Source organism: Bombina bombina, chromosome 3 (genome assembly GCF_027579735.1).
Source record: "Bombina bombina isolate aBomBom1 chromosome 3, aBomBom1.pri, whole genome shotgun sequence".
Lineage (NCBI taxonomy): Eukaryota > Metazoa > Chordata > Amphibia > Anura > Bombinatoridae > Bombina > Bombina bombina.
This window is the reverse complement of record NC_069501.1, coordinates 95,395,505-95,415,684: the sequence shown is the minus strand read 5'-3', so window position 1 is coordinate 95,415,684 and position 20,180 is coordinate 95,395,505. Positions and strand designations below refer to the sequence as shown.

General features: G+C 34.4%; 1 protein-coding gene across 1 annotated transcript; it reads left to right on the top strand.

Moving 5' to 3' along the window:
- Nucleotides 1-1,475: 1,475 nt before the first annotated feature.
- ETS2 (ETS proto-oncogene 2, transcription factor) lies at nucleotides 1,476-16,866 on the top strand. Its single transcript, XM_053705927.1, has 10 exons — nucleotides 1,476-1,719; nucleotides 6,413-6,489; nucleotides 10,957-11,068; nucleotides 11,672-11,791; nucleotides 12,463-12,663; nucleotides 13,359-13,442; nucleotides 13,634-13,852; nucleotides 13,979-14,242; nucleotides 14,762-14,880; nucleotides 15,547-16,866. The coding sequence occupies exons 1-10, from the start codon at nucleotides 1,662-1,664 to the stop codon at nucleotides 15,760-15,762; spliced, it is 1,470 nt and encodes a 489-aa protein (XP_053561902.1). The 5' UTR covers nucleotides 1,476-1,661; the 3' UTR covers nucleotides 15,763-16,866.
- Nucleotides 16,867-20,180: the final 3,314 nt, after the last annotated feature.

The following is a 20,180-nucleotide window of genomic DNA, read 5'->3' as shown; positions in this document are numbered from 1 at the left end:
GGCACTGCAGTATACATTTGCAGGTAAAGTAATTAAAGTACATATTATTATATTTTGTCTCTATCTCAACTTGTTTTATGTCCCTTTAAGTAAAGATTTAAAGGAGCTGCTAAGATAACAATCTTGAAGGGACACTGCAAAATTGGCTTTGAGTCCTTGTGTTCCCAATAACTTATATGCCATCTGAAAAGTATTAAATGTATGAGAAATTGCTGTTTAGGTTTATTTTTGTATTTGAAAAATCTGAACCTGTTGTTCTTATGAACATGCTTATTTTAATTGGCTGAGCTTGCAGGTTAGAGTAGTCCTCCCTATCTTTTCTCTTTCTCTCTATACACAAAGGATATCCTTACATTTCCTTGCTATATTTACTACTGAATATTTTGGTATAACAATTAATTGGAAAAACATTAAAGGGACGATGTACTAACAGTGCAAGTAGCTGATTAGAGGAGCTCATTATATTACAAGCACTGGAAACAACCTCTCACTAAGGTTTGATTTGTCATGCTGCCTCGTGTTTCTAAAGCTTTTATTTTGGAGAATTTAGTAGTATTCATATTTTCAGTATAGGTGATAGAAAAGTGACAACAATTGTGAAAAAGCTATTTCTAAACAATGTAATAAAATGCAACAGGTAAAATCTGTCAATTGCAACATATTAAAGAAAAGAAAAAATGTTGGTACAATGTCCCTTTAATGACAATTTAATAATTGTAAATAAACACACACTTCAAAAACACTGGTGCAATCTGGTTTTAACATGAAACAACTTCAAGCTGTGGTTTTGTTGGAGTCATGTTCAGTTGATGTGTATGCAAGAATAGTGAAGTATTGCTCAACCAATACTTTATACAGTGTAAATTTCCTTTCTTTCCAATACAGACAATGAATTTTGTAGCTTTGCAGTGTAAAGCGAATTGGAACAATTTTAAAATTATTTTCATTGTGTTTTAGAAACAGAAAAAAATATGTTTCATTTTCAAAATATTAAGGAAGTGTTTCATTAAACACAGATATTATATCTAAACTTTTCTCTTGTAGTGCTTAAAATTCATTAAACTGTCATAGCTCACATTTGTATTCTTAAAGGGACACTAAACCCAATTTTTCGATTTCATGATTCAGATAGAGCATACAATTTCAAGCAACTTTCTATTTTACTCCAACTATCAATTTTTCTTTGTTCTCTTGCTATCTTTATTTAAAAAGCAGGAGGTTGTAGGTTAGCTGCTCTAAAGTTACACATAATTCACCTCCCAAGTGTTACTAGTGCTTTTGTCATGACCATGAGTCTAATAGGGGCAATCAGTAAGTAAATACAATCCCTGACAGTGAATGAAACAGCCCCTCCTATTACTGTATGACTGAGACTACCTATTGGGCAGAGTAGGCGTAACCGGAAGTATTTGTCCCTCCCCCTGCTGAGAGACTGACAATGATTTTAGCCACTCCCTTCAGTTCTCCAGCACAGACAGACACTGGTAGCTCAGCTTAGCACAGTACTTACACACAGGACTCCAGCAGACAGCACACACCTCTGGCAGCTGCAGGCGACCTCCGCTGTATCTGGGAATCTGCTGACACTGAGCACCTCTGGCTTGGAATACTATTTAGACTCATTTTATCTTGGGCTACTTGTTTGGAATATAATTATCTATATGGGCACATTAACTGAACTCTTGCGCAGCGTATTGGGACAGGACTTCAGCAGCACGGGTAAGAGGACAATATAAAAAGTTACTAAACGTTATCATAGTATTTACATCGCATATCCAATATCAAACAGATTGAGTACAGATCAGTGATCTGCTAACATGGTTTTATAGTGAGTTAGGACCATGGAACCTTGGGGTCAGCACTGTACACATCCGCCACTACACATTTCCACCCACAGTAACTGGAGCTCACATTCTAAACACAACACTGGGAACTTATTAGTTTGTATCTAATATCGATTTCTAATGTTCTTTCTTTGGCCACAGCTATACATTTTTGTTGGTTTCCATGTTGAGATTACAAGCTGTTTTCAGTAAATATATATATATATATATATATATATAATGTGTGTGTTGCAGTGATTACAACAAATCATGGTATACTGTTTTTGTTAATAAAATGCACTTTCATATTTAAACTAAAATTGGCTGATGATTAATATTACTCACATAACTGTAACTCTCTCTCTCTGTCTTACTACCTGGAAAAGAATAATTTAATGCTATTTTTTAATGGTTGGTTTTGAATGTGTTTGGGATGGACACATTTCATATTTAATTACAAAGCATTTGTTTTGTCACCAATTACTATTTTGTGAACCTTGATGTACCTGTTTGTAAAAATCCTTACACACCCTCCTGCTGTTCCATTACTATTCTTTTAGACCTTGTGGGTTAGTCATGCTGTTTGGTCAGAGCAGATCTACTGATTACACCTTTTGTAGAAGTACTGAATGCCAAACCAATTAGTGTCCAGACTCTCACACAGTGTATCACATATAGAGATGTAGTGTGTGTTAGACGTTTATGTGAAGAAAATTTATTTTGCAAATCCAATTTTTTTCTGTTTTTGTATTTTACTGCTGATATTGCTTTATTACTATTTATTATGCATAGTTGCCCATGTTTACACTAACTTTCAAGGTTCAACACTGGCAATTAGTTTACAAACACATATTTATTTGTGTTCAAACCGCTCTAATAGTGTAATGGCTGTGTATAATGTGTTGCATAAGACAGCGAGATTTCCCTATTGCTTACTGACAGTTCTGACACATATTGGCATATGATAGGCACCTCCCTAAGCAATTTTCCCCAAATGAGCCAACTGGTGTATTTCTGTTATAAGCTATAAAAAAACCAATCTGATTTGCTTTACTTGGCAACCAAGTTTATATCCTACTAAATATTAGAAAATCAGTAGTGGACTGTGAAGTTGCATCACTTGACGGACATAACCATTAAAATTGGCAACTTTATCTATAGACAACTGCTTAATTTTTCTAAATAGCAAATTTGCCCCTTTTAAGGCACCTCTCCTTGCTTGTTATTAAATAGTTTGAAATATTAAAACTGGATATTTTTTTTTTATAAGTTTACCATGTTCCAAACTTTTTCTTTTTTTTAAGAAATTGATTGACATTGGTCATTAGAACACACCACTTCTCTTTCAAACATGACTTAAATATTAGTAATGATCTGATTCACATAAGTTTGTTTATGATGTGCCTGGTTTATCACTGAAATGAAAAGCTTTGTCTACTTTATCATGGGAATGTATTGCTTATATTATGAATGAATATTCATCACTATATTAAGACTTACATTCTATAACTATTAACTTTAGAATGTAAGGCATGCTTGGTGCTGCTTGCAACCTATACATTGTGTTTTTATTGCTATTGTAAAAGTAATGTATCATCCATGTGAACTAAGGTATTCTCAACATGTACTTGAAAGTTATGACTTTGTACCTCAAATGCCAAAAGAACTATCACAAAAGAATCTAGTTTTGCTGCTAATAATGAAAGCTTTGATGTGGAATAGTGAATGAGCTGTTGCCTCCTCCCCCCACAAGCTCACACACAGTTTATGGGTTTGAAAGGCAGACGTGGGTTATAATGTTGTAAGTCATCAGACAAATTAATTTCAGGATTTGTGAAAACCAGAGGGTGTTGGGGGAGCACAATCCTGAAACACATAAAGATACACTGTAATATAAGACACTAATTGTGGTTTTGTATGTGTCAAACATAGTTCCCATGTTTATAGTAGTAAGGCCTACTCTCTTGTTTGCATCTATCACTTTCAGGATTGCAGTACTGTAATATAAGGCTTTTAGCACATTAGTGCATTTTACTATCTCACTATTCTGTCCCTTTATGCTGATATCATTTCTTAAATGGACTTTGTACTCAAACATAAATCTATTGTGCATTTGAAAGAGACCATTACATTTTTAAAACTATTTTAATAAGAACATTTTACATATACTTCTTAAATTGAAATAAAAAGTAAATGCAAATTTGCACAGACTCATACCTAGGTCTCACGTGTTTACTGCTTTATGAGGACAACTACCCTATTTATATTAATAGACATCAACAAGCTTTCATTAGTCTGAAAGCAAAATTTATTATTTTTTTACTTCATTTTTTTTTTCTTTATGAAAGCAAATAGCAAATATATTTTGAAATATATGTCCCTATATTGTTACCAATGTGTAGCCAAAAACTTAAAGGGCCATGAAACCCCCCAAAAAAATTATTTCATGATTCAGATAGAGATTACAATTTTAAACAACATTCCAATTTACTTCTATTATCTCATTTGCTTTATTCTTTAGATATCCCTTGTTGAAGAAATAGCAATGTACATGGGTGAGCCAATCACACAAGGCATCTATGTGCAGCCACCAATCAGCAGCTACTGAGCCTATCTAGATATGCTTTTCAGCAAAGGATATCAAGATTATGAAGCAAATTAGATAATAGAAGTCAATTAGAAATATGTTTAAAATGTCACACTCTTTCTAAATCATGAAAGAAAAAAAAATTGAGATTATCATGACATTGTATATGCTAATGACAAATAGATTTTTTTAAAATGTACAAATCTGCCACAGAGCCCTATTTCATGCTGTGAATACAAACAAATTGGATACAGTTTCTAAATATTGTTCATAGTTTCCATAGCTTTCAATCGGGCACTTATATATTATCATTTTTTTTTTTTATGTGCCAGCTGCATTTCAACTAGAATTGATAAAGCAGAATCATTTTTTTTTTTTTTGCGGAGTTGCTTGCTCACAAGAGCTAACAATCTATATAGCTTCTAATTGATGTCACTTAAGTGAGCAAAGTTGTAATTTGAGGATTTTTTTTTATTTCCCCCCCCCCCCTCAATTGTATCAGTTATTTTAACTGTGGGCTAAACCACCTACATGAGCTTGAGGTATATGTTACAGTGGCTATTAAAGGTGACGTTTGCTTTGAGGCACTAGCAGACACGTGATAACTGGTTTACTGAATAGTTTTATTAAAGCTGGATTCAGATTTCACGTTGTCAATGAACAGAAAAGCTGGTGGAATTTACATACAATATATCAGGTGATGAAATGCAGATGCTGTGAGATGTCACATGGAACTAGGGTGTGGTGACCTGAATACGCCACTGTTCTTCAGTGTGCAAATCAGTTTATCTCACAATAGGTCATATATATAATGCTTCCAATGACAAGTGTGTGGTTTTTTTTTTTTTGTTGTTTTATTTTCTCACAATTTCAAACAAGGTTTAGTGTGCGTGTGTATATGAAAATAAGATGTAAAGGGTCAACCCCATGATTATTAAAGAACAGCTGCCTATCCACGACATCTGTAATGTCATTTTGCCACTAACCTTAAAGGGACATTAAACACTTTGAGATGGTAATATAAAATGATAAATTGTATATAATAAAACAACTCTGCAATATACTTTCATTATTTATTTTGTCCTCTTTGCCTGTAATTCCATTCTGAAATTGTGAGCTTTTCAGTTCCTGTTAGAAATGGAAGTGCAGAACACTGTTAAATCCAGCACAACCATTGGCTGCACACTCTAGTGACCTATTTATAACGGTCTCTAATTGGCCACAGCAGAGAAGGTAACACAAGTTACAACATTGCAGCTCCCAGTGTTTTATAGACACTAAAACTTTACACTTATTTTGTCACTTTTTAAACAACTAATGAAACTTTAAAAAACACATCTACATGTTAGTCATGGACTAATCTTTTCTTTGAATTCATCATTCTATCTAGCACGTATTTAGTGTTTAATGTCCCTTTTAAGTAACTGATACCAGTCATTCAGTAATTGATAAAGCTGTAAGCAAATCTTCCATGTATGTATGGTAACACATATAATTGATCCATTTTCCAAGCCAAATATCGACATTTAATCAAACCAAAATGATGGCATGTATCATAGTATAACTTTAAGTTGAAATGGTTTATAGAAACAAAAAAAAAAACACACATCACAATTTGCCCATGAGTTGTGCAGAAACACATACTTCCTAATAGTGTCAAACTAAAATAAGCTGCATTAATGTTTTTATGCAAAAAAAATATTTTCAACATGATTTTGCTACTTTATCAAGAGAGATATTCTTTTATACAATTGAAAATGATGTATCTAAACAAATCTACCAATATGATCCATAATTATACCATATAGTATTTCATTCTAATTCCTAACAATGTTCCCAACTAATAAGTAGAAACCAGTGGTTAGAAAAAGGTTATAGAGCGCTTAAAAGAATAAGTAAATAGATCAGTTTAATCTGATATCATGTTTGTTGCACTTTCTATTCCCTAGAGCTGACAGCATAGGAATGTTATTAATACAGTGTGTTTTATTTACTTTTCCAGAGCAAATGACGGAGTTTGGCATACGGAATATGGACCAAGTTGCTCCAGTTTACAACATGCACAGAGGAATGTTAAAGGTAAAATATTTACAATTCTTGCCATTCAGCTCTCGTGTGTTTTTTGTTTTGTTTTTGTTTTTAACCCACATAGTCTTATCTTAGGTTTGCTCTAATTAATTGCTAACGAAGGCGTAATCCCATTCAACATTTTTTACTTTTTTTTTATTTTAATGAACAAATTGACCCAGATATTTAAAACATTTTGTTTCTTCTGCACAAAATCAACATACTTGTGTTGTCTGTGTTATATTTAATTTGCTTCATTCTCTTGATATAATTTGTTAGCATATCTAAATATTCTCTGTAGCTTCTGATTGGTTTCCTGCATATAGATTCCTTGTGCGATTGGCTATTTAACAAAGGATTATTATTATGATCATGTATTTGTAGAGCGCCAACAGATTCCGCAGCGCTGTAAACATAGTCGGTGTACAGGATAGTTTTTTTCAGTGGGTAGAGGGCCCTGCCGAGAGTTTCACTGTTATAGTCGGCTCTTATGAAGCGATCTGTAAACAGCTGGGCCCATAGGCTTACATTCTAAGGGGTTCAAGGGGAAAGCAATTGAAGTAACTGAATGTTTAAAGGCGCATGAAACCTAAAATGTTTCTTTCATGATTCAAATAGAGAAGTTATTTGAAAGTCTTAGCTGGAGTTAGAGGAATACAATTATTAATAGTAGTTAACGAGAATAGATTCCCAGTTGGGAAGGCAGATTATTACCATTATTATAGGAAAGCTTAATTATTCAAGATTGTAGGATCAGCTGTGAAGTACATAGCAGCAGATTTTGATTTTTTTTTTTTTTTTTTTTTTCAGTTTCATAGAGGGTATTTGGGCACTTCCAAGGTTGTTTTTTTTTCTGTGCTTTATCAAAGGGGCTCATTTGACCAATGTTCTAACATTTTGCATACAAAGAAAAAAGGTGTTAAATGTTGTACCCTCTCCTCAGGGCATATTTGTGGGAATAATATTTTACACACTGACAAATACTCAAGTTCTCTGTGTTCATTTGTTTGTTAAACAGAGGAATTTCCAGCTCAAAACAATCTGTATGTGACTGCGGGTCTTATTCTTTGTTATCAGTGAGTCAGGTAAAACAGCCGCGCCCTGTGCCGCAGTACATTGTATAGCACCATGCCAGCCACTGGGGACTTACTGACTCACTGCCATTGTCTTTACCTATGTGTAACTTCTTGCTGTACAGACATCTGGTTTATGATTAATAAACTTTTATTTAATGTTTAGTCTGTAGTGTGGTGTGTTCTATTTGCTAAAGAAAAGGTACACAGTGTATCATTGTAATGTCTGCAGATAGGCGCCAATGGCTGGGTAAAATATTCACTCCAATCATTGCCCTATTGCATACCATTATACAGATAACTGTAGTGGTGGGTTTGGCTGAAATAAACCCCCAAAACAGTAATAAAATAGTTTAAATAAATAACATTTCATTCCTTTCACACGTATGTGTGTATATATATATATATATTGCATGTATTGTTCTTCCCTTAAAGGTACTTTAAAGTCAAAATTTAAACTGTAATAATTCAAACAAAGAGCATGTAGTTTTAAGAGACTTTCTGATTTCCATTATCAAATTGTTGACAGTGTATACGTCTACTAGTCTGTGATAGGGTGATGGCTGTCACATGATACAGGGTCCAGCAAATGGGATGGAAAATATATTTTTTTTTCCAGGAAAAAAAAATCTGTTTATTTGAAATTTATAGTCAGCGTTATTTCATTGGGGTTTTATTATGCATTTAATTATGCAGTTGTACTGTATTTAATTCCTAATGTTAATGTCGTTTTAATGAGTTCAACAAGGAGAGAAAGTGTTGTCACATCCTTATCTTTTTTCTTTATTCATCAAAACCTCCCCACAATTGAGTGAAAAAAATGGATTAGCATCACAGTCAGTCTGGTCTGTAATGCTTTTGTTTTCAGCACTTCGATTAGTGACTGCAAAATGGTTTAACCTGGGTGTGATCTGTGTTTGCTGGAGATTTCTGTGGTGTGGTTCAAGGTGCCTATTTTTAGCAGGCTGTAATCTTTATTATTAATGATTGGTGCCTTGTTCACATGAGCTTGGAAGCCCACACAATATGATATATTCAACAGGAATGTGTATACAGATGATACAAAGCCACTTTTCTTCATATAAATTGTGGGAAGAAATATAATTATTTGGGGAAGAGTCTTATTATTAACTGATCACTTTACATTGTGATATGAGACGCCAAGTTCTTTGTAAAACTGTCATTTGACAACTAAAATTACCCAATTATAATAATTTCACATTTAAAGGGACAGTAAGTAAACACCTTGTTTTCTACAGACTTGCAATATATTAACATATTAGGTGAGTGTCAATGTTTTGAATACATTAACACTTTGTACGCTGTGATTGTTTTTCAAAAGTCATACTTTACCGTTCTCTTGCCTTATTTAAAGGAACCAATCTGAATTTGTTAAAGAGGCAGTGTACTGTAAATTGCTTTCACCTAATTGTGTTTGCAATTATTTTTCTTTTTTTTTTTTTCTTTTTTTATATGGAACGACTGGTTTTGCTAATTGAGACTACATCCCATTAAAATGGGCTGATGATGCAGGGAGAAAGTAACTAATCTTATCACTGTTTTTAAAGATAAAAGCTTTTATTATGAAATGTAATGTTTTTTTTACTACCTATATCTCCCACTTTCAACTGGCTAATTCAGCTATTTAAAAAGAAAAAATTAAGGTACATTAACTATTTGTAAACCATTGAATTCACTCCAGCAGGTACAATAAATCATTGGGAACACATTAAAGGGGGTGAAGATTTTACAGTCGCTTTATAGGGGTAGACAGACTAGCAACTGTCATTATGTTTGCAAAATAACCATTATTTTGCAGTTCTTTATCTGGTCTTTGCTGACAAGAATTAGGGACATATATGTGGCAGGGTTAGGCTTGTTAAGTCAGCTGTATGAAACCCCCACAATTTTTGTTTGCCATTAGACAAAATAAATGTGTTTACTATATAGAATTAAACCTTCTATATTACAATATTAAGGTCTTTTGATGGTAATTTAGTGTCCTTGAAAAGGTGTCAGTGACCTCATTATTTACATTGCATTAGTATGAATTGAATTTAAAGATTTAACATTTTTGCCTTACAATAATTGTTATAGGATGATTAAAAACATAAATACAATTACATGCTTTATTTTGATTGTGAATTTCAGTTTAATTTGTCCCTGCAAAAGGTGTTGCACATCAGCGCAATTCATTGCTTCTAAAAAAAGAACACAGCCAATGAGCCAATCAGTAGTAGAATTTGTATCCACCAATCACCAGCTGCTAAGGAACAACACAGCAATATTACCTGTGTCTATGTAAAAGCCGAACATATTTTACCTAAAAATTCCTTCAGTTCACCAAAGTGCTCTGTGATCCAAAACTACGCTTTTTACTGCCATCTGCATGGTGGGGAAAAAAATAGCCAAACAGCTGCATTAGTGTTGAGATAATTGCAAACTTCCTTAAAGTGAGGAGGAAATAAGATGACATGTCCTGGGACTAGTATCCTGATTGGCTGCTTAAAGTTTCTTTACAATGGGATGTGGCTACTGATGACATTTTGGGGTAAAAAGTCTTCCTTTTTACATGAGATCTTAATGTGATACTTTCTAGTTTGTTTTTTTGTTTTTTTTTTAAACAGATGAGCTCTGTCATTTTCAAATAATTTAATATTTAAAGGTACAGTAAACATTCAAAATAATGATATATAATTCTGCCATTGAAGTGAATGTAGCACGCTTCCGCTACCAGCACAGAGCGGGAGCAAGCTGCATTCACTTTAATGGCGCGATCGGGCGTGCGCTGACTAGACAGCGCGCCCACGAATGCATTTGAAAAACAAGACCGGCTCAGTAGAACCTTAAGCGGAGTCCAACTTTGGGATAAAAAAAAATCAGGAAATGCTTTAGATGTATAAAGGTGCTGCTATGGTAATGCCATATAATTGTGCACTATGCGCAGAATTTATATAACATTATTTTGTATGTTTACTGTCCCTTAAGTATCATGTCCGTCCCTTTTTTTAAAAATTTCTGCTTGGCTCTATGATTGATATAATAGGAAAATATCCAATTCCTAACTATTTTGTGGAACTGCTTCACAGTAAATGAGCTCAATAACTTCATGTTAGAAATTGGAGATGTTTCCTTCATTAAATGAGTCCAGGCTAATGTGTGTAATATAATTTGCTGGCATTGCTCCTATGTCTGACATTATTACAGGGATAAGATCTTAAATATAAGGGAACAAACAGTTGGACCAGCATTTTATTTTTAATTTAACTTTATTTTTATTTTTTTATGTCTTTCCTTTTATTTAACATTTTAATGATTTAAAGTCATGCATTGCAGTTTTCAGAGATGGAGGTTTGACATCTCAATGCAGATAAAATGAGTGACAGTCATTATTTTCTTTTTACAGCGACAGTTGGCATTTGACAATGTAAATATATCAGCTTCTCTCTACTCTGGGATGTTTTCATCTTATGAAGAAGAACAAGCAGTGCCGACAGGCTTAGATTCCATCTCCCATGGTAAGTTTTATTTTTTTATATGTGTGTGTGTGTCTATATTTTTGTTATCTAGAAGAGGGATGGTCCACTGCTGCCTACAATGTTATCTACTATCCCACCCCCAAGGTTCTTACTGCCCTAATTATGTGCATAATCTTTTAGGGTCTTTTATTTCTTCCTAACTTATAATAATTTATTTTATATGTACAGTACTTACATTTTACTTTTTCATACACATGATGTTTAACATTTCGTGTACCTTTTTTTTTTTTTTTTTTTTTTTTTTTTACAAAAAAGTATGTGAGGGAACAGCACAACAGTAGAGGGGTAGAGGACACTGCAAAGCCCCCCAAACAATATACTCCGTAAGAAGAATCTCTTCTTTTCAGCAATTTATTAATGAAACCGGCTGGAGTGCTGAGGATTCTTCTTTTTAATTTAACCAGTTGGTCATTGGAGGGATCCTCTTGGGTAGCCATAATGCTTTCCCCCTTCTTTACTTGTAAAAGAATCCACTAAAGTGTTCACATTATAAAGTTAGATAAAAACAGAAGTGTACAACATTTTCTAAAAGTTTTTATTTATTTTCACTTTATAAAACATACGTATTTTATTTATTTTTAGAATCAAACAGTTGTGAGTTGCCTCTCTTAACGCCATGCAGTAAAGCCGTGATGAGCCAAGCTTTGAAAGCGACATTTAATGGTTTCACTAAAGAGCAGCGACAACTTGGCATTCCCAGCAGTAAGTGCGCTTATGATTTTTAGTTTTGTTTGACTGGAAATTGAGTATTTTGGTTATTTTCATATTGGCTCCTAGGTATAGCAAGAATCAATCAATACCCTATCAACCAAAGTTTTAGATAAAAGCAAATTTTAATATTTTGTTCGGACCATTTGTAACTTTTTTTACAAACCAAGAGTAGACACTGTTACAACACTTGTAAATCACATTGAAATTCGTGTTCCTGTATTCCTTTTGTTGTGTCCAGTTAGGAGATGGGGAAACGCCAACATTTTCTTTCATGATGTTGGATCATTTTAAACAACTTTCCAGTTTACTAAAATTTGTTTTATCATCTTGTTGTTCCTTTGCTGAAGGAACAGCATTGTATTATTACTGGCAGTTGGCTGAACACATCTAATTAGCCATTAACAAGAGACAAATGAGTGCAGGGACCAATCGGCAACTAGCTCCCCCTAGTATAGGATATGTGTGTATTCTTTTTCAACAAGTGACACCAAAAGAACAAAGCACATTTTAAGTGGGTAGCGAATTTCTTGCAAAAAGTTTAAATTTATCAAATCCTGCAATATAATCATGGGGGTTAATTTATTTTGAAAGAGTAGATTTTATTTTTACATATTTTATAATCCTATATTGATTTGATATATGTGTATATTGTTTGTCATCAGATCCGTGGCTGTGGAATGAAAACCAAGTTCGCCAGTGGCTTCTGTGGGCAGTAAATGAATTTTCATTGGAGAATGTGAATTTTTATAAGTTCGTAATGACTGGTCAGGACTTATGTAATCTTGGGAAGGAACATTTTCTGGAACTGGCACCAGATTTTGTTGGAGACATACTTTGGGAACACCTGGAACAAATGATGAAAGGTAACTAGGAAACCATTTAATGGAGATCTAACAGTAAATTACAGTAGATTATTTTTCTTCATCCATAACCACCAATGAGTTAATACGATCACATGTCAAGGGACATGAAAGAAAAAAAATAAACTTTCATGGTTCACATGTGGTTTTAAAGGGGCATCATTTCCTTTGTTCTTTTGCTAGGTAGGTACAGGAGCAGCAATGCACTGTTCGGAACTAGATGCTGATTGGTGGCTATATTTATATGCCAGTTTTCATTGGCTTACCCAGTGTGCTCAGCTATCTCCCAATAGTGAATTGCTGCACCTTCAACAAAAGTTAACAAACAAAATTTGATAATAGAAGTAAATTGGAAAGTTTGTTTTAAAATGGTATGTTCTATCCGAGTCATGAAATGAATATTATGGGTTTTATGTTCCTTTTAAGAAACTTTGCAATTTACTTCTAGGGCTGACTTTAAATCTACGTTTTACACCTTTGCGGAGGTTAGGACACTTGGTTATATGGAAGCATTGATGTAACAATAAACTAGCTGTACGTTCTATGCCTTCTTTAAAGGGTAATTAAAAAAGAAAACATTCACCCTACACTGACATAAATAGAGAAAATATTGTAACATGGTTGTAAAACATAGATATAATTTTGTCTAAAAAAAGGACTTCCCGCTGTGAATATACTATTTTGTTTTCTGTGTTTAGAGCATCAAGATAAAGCAGAAGATCACTATGTTGACAATACACATCAAGACTCTATTTCACAATGGATCAACACTGGCTCAGCAGGTATAGAGTCTTTTTGTTCAGAAGATTATATTATAATATACAAGAGAACACTGTTTGTTTTTTTCCGCAAGTGATTCTGTTTTCTTAAAGTATAATACATACTTTATATTTTCAGTAACATTGTGTGTGATTTATTCTGGATTTGAGCATTCAATAATATAAATATATACTTTTTTTTTTTTTTTTTTAAGGTTATAATTTAGAATCCTTGCAGTGTGGATCACATGTACAGAACTATCCTAAAACTGGACTATTTAGTCAACTTTGCCCGATGTCTTCTGGACCAAACCTCCTTAATCCAAAACATGAATTTGAGCAATACCCAAGCTCTTGCCTAAAGTCCATAGGAGTAAACTATTCTGTTAATGGAGACTTCACAAGAAATAACATGGGCTTGCTTCACGATTCAGGTAAGAAGTATGTATGATATATGTTGTATGTATTTTTCCATGAATTATATAGATATATAGATAGTGAGCATTTTAAAAAAAAATACAGTAATTTGTATATTTATAAACATTTATATTTTCTTTTAGCTAAATCCAGAAGCCATGACTCAGGAGACAGTGGACGAGAGAGTTTTGAAAGTTCAGATTCCTTGCTGCAGTCTTGGACCAGCCAGTCCTCATTGGTAGACATGCAACGCGTACCTTCATATGACAGTTTTGAAGAAGATGGAAGCCAGTCTTTGTGTTTAAACAAACCATCCATGTCTTTTAAAGATTACATTCAAGACAGAAATGATCCAGTGGAACAAGGGAAGCCAGTTATCCCAGCAGCTATTCTTGCAGGTTTCACAGGTAATTAATTGTGTCTTTTTTTACGCCCACAATTTATTCTTTTATAGACTGACATATCATAGTAAATATGATTTTTATATGAACTTCATATTTCACCATTGTGATTTTTAGGCTTTGTTAATATTACTGAATGTTCCTCAAGGAATATTCTCAATCTGTCATCTGAATTACTCTTCATATAGATGCGTAATACAAGGTGCACTAAATGCACAATATGTCAATCCATGTTGTGTGTGTGTTTTTTTGTTTTTTTTTATATTACATTCATTTAAAAAAAAAAAAAAATTGTACTTTTTACCTCTGTAAATTAACTTGTATCTAAGCATCTTCTGAAAGCCCCCTGATCACATGACATTTTATTTATTCTCTATTGTCGTTAATTTAACCAATTAGTACAGTGTCTGCTGCAATCCACGGGCGTGATAACAATGTTATCTATATGGTTTACATGAACTTATAAATATTTTAATTTTGACAAGTTGGATGATATGCTTGACCAACACCTACGTTGTTTTGTAGGGAGCGGACCAATTCAGCTGTGGCAATTCCTGTTGGAGTTATTAACGGACAAATCCTGTCAGCCTTTTATCAGTTGGACAGGAGATGGATGGGAATTTAAACTCGGTGATCCAGATGAGGTTTGTATTCTCATGTGTAAATCTGTATGATTATTTTATCCTAAGCAAAGACTATTCCTGTTTTTGGGAAAATACTAATGATGCAGAAGAGCGTGTTCAGTGTGTATCGGAGTGAAATTACAGAAAGGGTTGGTGATAGATAGATAGATATAGTTAGATATAAATAATAATCTCTCTCTACCCACAAGTATTTTTCCCCATGAAATATAGAAATAGTGCTGCAAGTTTTTTGATCAAAAGAATGTGTGCTTATTTTAATTACGTTCTATTTAGGGTAAATGTAATTTGCTTAAAATCATTTGTCTAAAAGAAAAGTAATACTGTGTTATTGGTAAAAACACACATGTCCCAAGATCTTAAAGTGATGGAAAAATTTATATTTTTATTTAAAAAAATAAGCCGATGTTTTAAAACCTAAAAATGTGTAGTTATTTAACTTTCGCAGATACTGCGCACATAGCAAAAACAAAAAATTTTTATGTTTCTTACGCAAACAAAACATTCTGTATCTTTTTGTTCTTGCAAAATTTGTCGTTGGTTTGCACCACTAGTCAATTCAAAAGATGTATGTATGTAATTTAAACATAATGTTTTCTTATTCTTTTAGGTAAAAAAATTGACAAGTACGGTGGTGATAATTTTGTACAATATGACTTTTTTTCACAGGTTGCACGCCGTTGGGGAAAAAGAAAGAACAAGCCAAAAATGAACTATGAGAAATTAAGCCGTGGACTGAGATATTATTATGATAAGAACATAATTCACAAGACTTCGGGAAAACGATATGTGTACAGATTTGTGTGTGACTTACACAACTTACTGGGTTATACAGCTGAGGAACTCCATGCCATGTTAGGTGTACAGCCAGACACAGATGAATGAACTTGAACTCATCCTACTGAGCGTAGCTTCTATATGAAGAGGATTCACTTGCACTGTGAAATGGGCCAATTTGTGGACCATATAGATGGACAATTAAAGACTGCAGAACTCCTATAGGAGGCGATGTGGACTTGCGGCCACAGTTTCTGAAACCGTTTATGGGAGCTTTAGCTGCTAGTTTAATGTGATATTGTAAAGGTCCAGCAAATGTTGCTTAACTTGAAAACAATTGCACACAACAGTTCTGTCTGTTCATTTTCATTACATAAAAATTATTTTTGATATAAAAAAAAAATATTGATGCTCTCAGTATCTTAAAACAATTTTCTTTTCTCCTTTGTTTTTTTTGGGGGGGAGGGGGGTGCTGGAGAAGGTATTGCACTTGTATACTTGCCAATTTTAATGACCAATGCTGTCCAGGTGCACAGGTTTGTAGGTTTTATTTAAAAAATGCATTTGAATTTTATCAAACCATTTCAAATTGTCTTGTAAATAAACTTCTATGAATTTACATAATTATGTTATTCAACAAGGAATATATATAATAATTATTTTCAAAATATTTAAATATATAAATCTTTCTAGATCATATATTATGTTGAATTGCTTTGCAAATGTATGACATCTAAAAGGGAATGCTGTTAAATTGCATAAACCTCTTAGAAAATCATTATGAAGAGTGTATGGGATTAATTGGAAAAACTGCTCTTGGCTAAGTCTAAATTGAAAGGCATTTAATTGGTTTAGAATGTTGCACATCTGAATGAATAGTCTCTACTTTCCATTGCTGTATATATTATTATGTTTTGTTATTTTTATTGCCATCTGATTTCATCATAATATGGGTTTGTTTATTTTTGTTGTGTTTTTTTTTTTTTTTTATTTGCCTCCTATACATAGTTTGGGAGGAATTTGTGTAGCAGCTATTTTTACTGCAAAAATAATGTACTGGAATTTGTTTCTTTTTTTTATTTTAAGAAAACTGTGTTTTTCACAAAAGTGCCTTGTAAATGAAAGCTTATTTTTCTGTATAAAGAAAATAGGTTATCAAAGAAAAAAAAATGGATCAAATTCTGATTAAAATCTTTTTTGTGACAAGCTTGATGATTTGCTGTTTGTTGGTTTCATTCGTTTAGCACATTTTGTTCTCTTGGTATCCTTTGCAGTTTGGTGGCTGTGTGTATGTGTGTATATATATATATATATATATATATATATATATATATATATATATATATATATATATATATATATATAATGTTATTGACTCAAATAATGCTCCCAGTAATGCATTGCTGCTTCTTCAACAAAGGATACCATGAGAATAAAGATAAGTAAATTAGACATTTGTTTAACCCCTTAATGATGAGTGCCGTACCCTGTACGTCGCTGGTCTTTGAATGGGGATTGTTTTTTGATAGTGCGGTCTTGCCGCCGGACCTGCACTACTATGACCTGAAAAAACCCTTAACGAGCAGCGACGTACAGGGCACATCATGGTCGTTAAGGGGTTAACATGTATGCCCTATCTGAATAATTTCCCTTTTATTTTTTTTGCATTTGATCTGTTAAAAATACCATTAATTACATTAGAAATGCATTATAAAGAAGCCAATGCAATCTAAATTTCTCTTTGAATCTCAAATGAGCAGTAGATTTCTTATGATAAATTTTCAAACTTTAATTTCCCTTCTCCCTGAATTAGGTGACATTCTTCAGCCAATCAGACTCATATGTATACACTGAACTCTTGCACATGCTCAGTAGAAGCTAGTGCCTTAGAAAGTGTTCATATAAAAGGCTTTGCAAAATTTGATAATTGGAAACGTTTTTGGGGGTTTTCCCAATACGTTAAATACCTGTGCAAAAACATTGCATTCATGCAAGGCTTTTTATTCTATTTCAATCCATTAAAACGCTTGTTTGAACTAGTTGAACCTCTCTATTTATGCATATATAATCACAGGAAAAGCTAGTTAGTGGGACACAAAACACTATGAAACCTTAATTTGAAATGTGTAATTCTTCCTAGAAAAAGAAAGAAGAAAAAAAAATTGCAGTTTACTTTTCATTATTTATTGTAGGTGTTTTCCAATTCTGAGAATTGCAAGTGCATACTGCAGATTTTCAGAGCCCCTCCCTGCTACATTATTTGTCCATAATTGTACTCAACAGGGGGATTAGATACTGCAAAACAGTACGATTTTTGGTAGCAAAACGACAGTGGCTAATCTTGCCTACTACATTAACAATTTCTGTTTAGCTTTTCCAAATAAGACAAGTTGTGGGTGTAGTTTAGCCATTAAAACCGTTGTAGCAAACATAGTGTTAATCAATTCAGAAAGATTTCACTCTTGGCCTGCATGTTAATTTATTGCAAGATTAAACAAAACACTTGAAATTAGGAGGTATTTTATGTGAAAAACTATAAGGTATTTACAGGTTTGTTTTTTTATAGGGAATTTTGCAGGATGTAACAAAATATACAGCCAAAACAAAAATGTGGTTAACCCCCTTAATAACCCTGACACAGAGCAGCAAGAGCCTACACTATTTCTCCTTGCCTCACTGTTAAAGCCCCCTAAGCACAACAGAAAGCTGATGTACAGGGTACGTCATTAAGGGGGTTAATGTATTCAATATTGCTAACAAACTGCATGATGCATTACATTTTTTTTAATAACTTATACAATCCTCAACTTTATAATTATACTTCAATACATATTGAAATCATGAAGTAACATTTGCTGATCATTTAAATAGTGTAAAAGATTTTATGAAACTAGGAAACTGTTTGCACAAAATAACTTTTGACTCAAAAAAGGTAGTGTAGGGCCCAGAATGGGCCTGTAGCATGCTGAGGAAGAGTGGAATAGAAGAAGAGGACAGGTTGAAGTGTAGCAGCAACAATGTTGCAAGTGTTTGCGGTGGGGCCCCCGTCCTTACCATATAAACTGTGTCCAATGGTCCCTGGCCCTCTTCTTTAACAGAAGCTGAGACGTCTGTACCATTCTTCAGTGATTTTCTTGGCCCATCTTTAACCATGAGGCAAACAAGGCGTTCTGCTTTACCACCCAAAAGATATAACGATGGACAGGATAAAGCACCTGCAGGGAAATTTATGTAATGTTTATGTAATTGCTGAGATTTATGATGATGTTGTCCCTCCAATACCTCAACCTTTGCTTAGGCAGGTAGTTCCTGTAGTAAATATTAATACCTCTACTGTAGCAGCAGATATTCACCCTGCTCCCACAAACTGGATTTCTCATATCAGGTCCTAGTTTCTGCCGGAGTCCGAATTCATGAGCTATCTCCTTGACATCTTTTTCACCCTCCCTTTGGAGCCTAGTGTCTATCCAGCTCCAATTTCTTCAAACCACTTTAGGGTTTAGTAATCTGTCGGCTTCCCCTCTGGCCCAAAATTTTGATTGTCTACCTGTTGGTGGAATAGTGGATCCTATGCTTCCTCTAGCCTCTGACGCACATTTTTCCCTTCAGTCCGCTTCGGGCCTAGTAATGTGCCAGCTACCCCCTCGGCCCATAATTTTGCCCATCATAATGTTGGTGGCCTAGTGGATCCCCTACCTTCGGCCCAAAATTTTACCCATCAGAACAATGGTGGTGTAGTAGATCTCCCCCCCCCCCTTCTGTCGCATACCCCTGCTATTTTGCCTGATGTTGGTGGTATAGCGGTTCCCTTTACTTCCCCCTCCTACCATACCTCAATCTTTTGTGGCGTCTTTGACTCAGCGGATGGAGGGATGGCCGCACAGTTTCCTTTCTTCTATCGCAGCGTCAATATCCTCTCCCGGTGCAACCTCTCCTCTGGTTCCTCCTCCAGTACTGTGGTCTGTGGCTGCAGTGATTTCAGTGACGTAGTCGGCAGGGAGGCAGGATGGGTCTCTTGGAGCTGCATTAAGGTAAGCACCTTGGCCATTGGCGGTTCAGTGCAGGGAGGCTATTTAGGGCTTAGGCAGTAGCACTGCAGGTGTGCATCAGGGGCCTTGGCAAGTGGCGGCTCAATCCCTCACAAAAGCAATAGGGTTTCTTCTTCCTCCTCTTCAATAACAAGGGGGGCGGGGTCTTTTCAGGTAGGGGGAGGAGACCAGGATAAGATAATGCAGCCTCAGGATTTTGAACATAGCACTTTAATTGTAAGCGTGGGCGTAAGTGAAGCAATTAACCATTTAATGTCTCAAGGTGTGTGTGGGAGTGCAAATGATTCTAGTACTAACCCTCAGAGAGTGGATGCTGCCCATTTTACTGTGCAGTGTGCATCTGTGGTACAGAGCCTGGGGTTAAGTGGATGTGCTGATGCTTGTAATTTTACTATTCATTTACTGGGCTGCATAAATCCTGTTTCCAGCCTGTAGGGCCTATGATAAATGCAGTAGCCCAATCCTCTGTTAGCGGTA